Below are 6,000 nucleotides of genomic sequence, written 5' to 3'. Positions count from 1 at the left end.
CTTCAGCAGGTTCATGTGGAGGCACAGTGGTGTGGTCAGCGCCGGTCTGGTCTGAGTCCGGCTGTAGGTGAGACGGAGGCTGGGGGTACTGGTGCTGGTCGGAATAAGTGTCAGAGCTCGGCGAGGACGATGGTTGACTGCCGCTGCTGGATGTGTTGGCGTCCAGCATCTCCAGGAGGAGGTCGTACACTAGCACCACATTCTTCCTCTTCATGGTGGACAGATGATCCATGCCTTTGTTACTGTAGAGCAAGAAAAGACAATAAGTCAAGCTGACAGAGCAGAAAGATTTTTACAGACACTGATTTAAAAAAAAGCCAAGTCTCGCAGATCATGATGGAGTTAAGCTTTGTCTTTCAAACTTTTGGCTTTAATTTAGGAAAAACTTTAAACAATCACAATTTAATAATGAAAAAAAAGTTTATACCTTTTAAAATTGTAATACCTTTAAAAGACAAATAATTAAAATTTGCAAATTTGTTTTTGGAATTATTATCCAATGGGCTTCATAAAGATTTCAAAGCCCCAGGGGTTACAGTTATTGATAAAAAAGCCAAGTCTCACAGATCCTGACAGTTATGGTTGTTATTTCAAGCTTTTGACTCTACTTTAGTTTCAGCTGGAGGTGTGTAGAAACAGCAAATATATCAGCTGTTCCAGCTAACTGTACATAGTGTCACTTAATATTAGTAACTGATGGTGTTACGGACCTAGACACTGGTGTTTTCCTCTTACACATAAATTACGTAAACATGCATTTATTTCAATTTTTAAACTACTTAGTACATAGTTTTTCAATTTTAGTTTTTTTACATTTTAAAATAATTAAAATAATTACAATTTTAAATCATTAAATCATTTAATATTTAAGTTAATTTAGTTAAAAAAATAAATACTAAATTTTATATCCAAATAAAATTTTCAAAATTGTGTTTGGAATTATTATTATCATCCAATGAGCTTTAAAAACTGACTGTTTGTGAATCCCAGAGCCCTGTTTCAGAAAGCAGGCTTAAGCAGACTTATCCCTGAGCTCTGGGTTGATTGAGCCTGAGGTAGGAAACTACGGTTCCAGAACAGCTGATCAGAATAGGTTCAATCATCTCTGAGTATGTTGAGCCTGACTGAAGCGTGTGCGTGGGGATGAAAAAAAAGCCTCATCAATGGAGCTCCGATACTACGATTCGGGTGGAACTAAAAATATGAATGCATGCCAATGCGGACCAAGGCGGGCTCTAAAACGTATTTTATTAATGCTGACAAAACACATAACTACGAATGTTCCAATCAGTGCAACTACAATATGAAAGATTACTGTTCATTGATCAGTTTTATAGGTTAGCCTACATATTAAACACTGATTACTGCAATAACGTAGCACACAGTAAGTGTTTTCAGTGCAACTGTCCACAAAGTCACAGCATTAAAGACGGACATAGATTTTATTGTGGGCTGAGGATAAATCCACGATGTGCGGAGATCTGTCCTTACATCGCTGACAGATTGATCATAAAAGAGGTCATGTTCAAGATCATGTTTGGGTAAAAAAGTAATAGCCTATCTAAACGGGATTTTAAAGCTTTTAAAGATGTAAATGGGTTCAGATATGTGCTTTGATACACAGAATGAATGAGGAAATGAAACTGTGTGTCAGACAGCCGCCTCAGGCTCCGCAGGAGGGCAGGAGTTAGGGAGGAACTGCCAGTTACTGATCCAGGGATTATCTGATCTCGCTCTCTGAAACGTTTCCCTCATCTCTGGCTTAACATTCTCAGAATTTTCACTAATCCCGCTTTCTGAAACGGGGTCCAGGAGTCACAGAAGTCTTACAGATCTTGACAGAGTTTTGATTGATGTTTCAAGCTGTTGGCTTTATTTAGCAGGATGTGGAGATGTTAGGAAACAGCTCATTCTCTGTATACCAGGTGTTAAATTGTTTATCTAAAATTTTTAAATCATAATAATCAAAATAATTGAAAGTTACAGTTCATAAATGATGGATAGGTCTCCATCCTTCAAGAACTGTTACATCAAGTGTTCTCTGTAAGCGACCAAATGTCAAGTTTGGTGTACATATTCCTGTTGCACACACAAGCATTAATGTAGGTGTATGTTTCTGAACGTACTGATAAAGAAGACAGAAACTGGCTTGTCTGTAAATATCTGAACGTGTGTGTTTTTTCCATTTTCTCCTCTGGATTCTGCTGCGGTTTCATGATTCCCTGACGTCTATGGCTTTACCTGACGTGGCGGATGTGGGACAGCAGCATGGTGAGGTGTCCGAGGCGCAGAGTCTGCTGCTGGGTCGACAAGCCAAGTTTGGAAATGGCCCAGACCAGAGCATCAATCACAGAGTCCAGCAGACGCAGCAGCTTGTTCCTGCTCTCCAGCTCTTCAGCTGTCTGAGGGGAGCTCGTACACAGATCTGCAACACACAACATAGCAACATTTTACCAAGCACACACTCTTATCGTTTTTACAGGTAAACTAATAACGTGCCAAAGTGTAGGGCCAATTTTGATTATTGTACAGTGCACATAAAATGTAAGAATGATCACATAAAACCTCCTTTAGATTGTGTTGGACATGACTGAGGATTGAGCTACGAAAACAACTTCTTCTGGAGACCAAGAACTAAAATCCAGCCATTAGTTTGTGATGGTCAAAGGAAAATTTTGGCCTGATAGTGTAGCTAGTGGAAAGGTAAGCTAATTAATTAGCAATCATCTTCTGGGCATGAGCGATATTCAAACATCTCAAGACTGGCCAATCAGCTAATATCGCCATCTTTGAGTCTCACTGCCAGAGGGGCAATACAAAGAGTAGTCTTCTCTTGTATTAATATTGGGCTATTTTCATTAATTACCACAATTAGCTGTGTGTGACTTTTGTTCACAGGCAAAAACTACCTCATACCATCACTTTGAAGCACTGGATTATTACATAGTGTAACATTAACCATATACTACCTGCTTTAGAAGATAGACTTCTGTTAATCCCGTGAGGAGAAATTCAATGTTTTCACTCTGTTATTATTATGTTAGTATTTACACACAGGTCTGGAAGACACGCGCATGCACAAACAGGACCTATAGCAACACACGGAGAGATGTCAGAGTGAGGGGGCTGCCACTCAGTGCGGGGCGCCCCGAGCAGTTGGGGGTTCAGGGGCTTGCTCAAGGCCTCCTTCGGCAGTGCCCAGGAGGTGAACTGGCACCTCTCCAGCTACTAGTCCTGGATTTGAACCGGTGACCCGGCCTAATCCTTACGGACTGAGCTACTGCCGCCCCCAAAAAGGGAAGGGGAAATTAGTTCTCTGCATTTCACCCATCCTATTTAGGAGCAGTGGGCTGCTATCATACGGCACACGGGAGCAGTTCAGCATTGGTTCGAGCTGGACTCGATCCGGAGACCCACCGGTTTCCAAGCCACGGCCTAACAGAGTGGGCTAATACAGCCCCACACACATGATATTTCCTGTATTGTGCATGGAAAGAGATTATAAACTCAGCAAAAAAAAGAAACGTCCCTTTTCAGGAGACTGTTTTTCAAAGATGATTCTGTAAACATCCAAATAACTTCACAGAACTTTATTGTAAAGGTTGTAAACAATGAGTCTTTAAGACACTAAAGGCTCGTGCAGACTACACGACTTTCAGCATCGGGCGATGGCCGTGCCGTTCACACTACACAACTTGCCGTCTTGTGACGCGAATCTTGAAGTCGGTGTGGCGTTCACACTACGTGACTGATCGGTGACAGTTACGTACGTACACACACACACACACACACACTCTACACCAGCTGCGTCACAGACAGCTGGTCTCCAAACCACGAAAACACGCGTGAAATGTGAAACGGGAAATGAGGCGAACCTGCACACAAAACAGCTGTTTGTTATTAGACAAAGAATCTGATTAAGAAAAAGAATCTGGGTGAAAGGATGGATTAACACACGCAGGTAGCAGGGATTGTCTGACAGAGCTGAAGGGGAGTAAAAAGGGTTTCGCGGTGATAAGTAGCTGCCTGCTCTGCCAGCTCTCATTGGCTGGATGCGGATGTCCTCCAGATATTTGGCATGCTAGATATCTGGTGTGACAAATGTGTCGGTGAGCCGTTTTCACAGCCTGACTATCACCGAGCTCGCTGACCGGCAAATCAGGCTTAAAATGGTGTAGTGCGAACTACGCTTAACAGCAGTAGCCAATTAGGGTTACAGATATAAAAACTTGAGAGACTTCTTTACTGACTCTGAAAAACACCAAAAGAAAGATGCCCAGGGTCCCGGCTCATCTGCATGAACGTGCCTTAGACATGCTGCGAGGAGGCTTGACAACTGCAATTGTGGCCAGGGCAATAAATTGCAATGTCCGTACAGGGAAACCGGAAAGACAGCTGATCGTCCTCGCAGTGGCAGATCATGTGTAACAAGACCCGCACAGGATCGGTACATCAGAACATCTCCACTGCAGAACAGGGACAGGATGCCAACAACAACTGCCCGAGTTACACCAGGAGTGCACAATCCTTCCATCAGTGCTCAGACTGTCCGCAACAGGCTGAGAGAGGCTGGACTGAGGGCTTGTAGGCCTGTTATAAGGCGGGTCCTTAACAGACATCACTGGAAACCTATGGGCACCAACCTACTTTCGTTACACCATACAGGACTGGCAAAAGGTTCTCTTGACTGACGCGGTATTGACTCACCAGGATGATGGTTGGACTAACGCTGGGATTTACAGGGAAGATATCCTCCTCCCTCATGTCAGACCTTGAGGGCTAGGCCCATTCCGGCCCAGAAATGTCCGGGAACATGCATGTGCCTCAGCGGAAGATAACATCTCACAGCAAGAACTGGCAAATCTGGTGCAGCTGATGAGGAGGAGATGCACTGCAGTACTTTATGCAGCTGGTGGCCGCACCAGATACTGACGGTTACTTTTGATTTTGACCTCCCTTTGTTCAGGGGCACATTTTTCAATTTCTGTTAGTCGCATGTCTCTGAATCTTAATTCAGTTTATATGTCTTAGTTGATGAATCTTTTTATGTTCACACAAATATTTACACATGTTGATTTTCCTGAAAAAGTGAGAGGACATTTCTTTTCTGAGTTTATACGGCACCACAACCCAATCCAAGTTGTGACATTTACACAAAGTTAATTTAAAAACCATTTACTTGTTAAAAGCTGCGTTTCTTCAATGAAACAGTAACCAACACTCGTAAACATCTTCAGTCCGGCTCATAAAAGACCCTTAATGACATTGTGATGGACATCCAGAAGTAACACTAGGGGGCAGTAGAGAAGAGACGCTGTAGATCACCCTGGACACCCACCACCGGGACAGACTGAGCAGTTGAGCCATCACGTTCCCTCTGTCCAAATACATAATTCTAAAATTCCTTCCTGTTCTCTTTCACTTCTTTCACAATTTGTTCTTTTTTTTCCCACCCCAGCTGCAGTGGAGCTGGAGCGGAGTCAACAGAGGGAACAGGGTCTGGCACAGAACCCTGTGTGCGAGTGTGTTAAGGAGGAGCTTTGTTTAACTCTGCGAGGACATGCAGAGAGGTCGGTCACCTCAATGAAACCTGTACAGTGGCTGCTGGCAGCGCCGGGTGGGGGTGGGGCACTCTGACCCGCCGGGAACACATGAAAGTTTAAAAAACAAACGGCCTGCAGCAATAAACTCAATCTTCACAGGTCATTTCATCCAGAATCTTTTCAAACAGGCTGAAAGTTCTGCCAATCCAACTTTTGTGGGAGGATCACCTAGTTTTAATGAAATTACATCCAAAGAGTGGAGGGTGCAACCCTGGAGTAGTACACTACTTAAAAAGGTTATTTACACAGTTGAAAAATCACATGTATTGTCCCACTCTAGATGCACGACTTCCACAAACTTTAAATCCGTGAAATACTTCAAACTTGCACCCCGCAAGCTGCCAAACTGTGTATTAGTTATTTTTTAATAGTATATATAGCATGTATTCATAGGTTT

The 6,000-nt window shown here is 43.0% G+C and overlaps 1 protein-coding gene across 2 annotated transcripts in view; it reads right to left on the bottom strand.

Annotated features, from left to right (window-relative positions):
• Window positions 1-6,000, bottom strand: part of esr2b (estrogen receptor 2b) — a 289,048-nt gene that overhangs the window by 5,670 nt on the left and 277,378 nt on the right. For both annotated transcript variants that reach the window (XM_046062558.1, XM_046062559.1), the window contains 2 exons: window positions 2,242-2,425; window positions 16-242 (listed from right to left, as the gene is read on the bottom strand). In XM_046062558.1, the coding sequence (XP_045918514.1) occupies window positions 16-242; window positions 2,242-2,425 (411 nt within the window). The remainder of the gene's footprint in view (window positions 1-15; window positions 243-2,241; window positions 2,426-6,000) is intronic.

The sequence above is a fragment of the Micropterus dolomieu genome, linkage group LG11 (assembly GCF_021292245.1).
Source record: "Micropterus dolomieu isolate WLL.071019.BEF.003 ecotype Adirondacks linkage group LG11, ASM2129224v1, whole genome shotgun sequence".
NCBI lineage: Eukaryota > Metazoa > Chordata > Actinopteri > Centrarchiformes > Centrarchidae > Micropterus > Micropterus dolomieu.
This window is presented reverse-complemented; position numbering and strand designations above follow the sequence as displayed.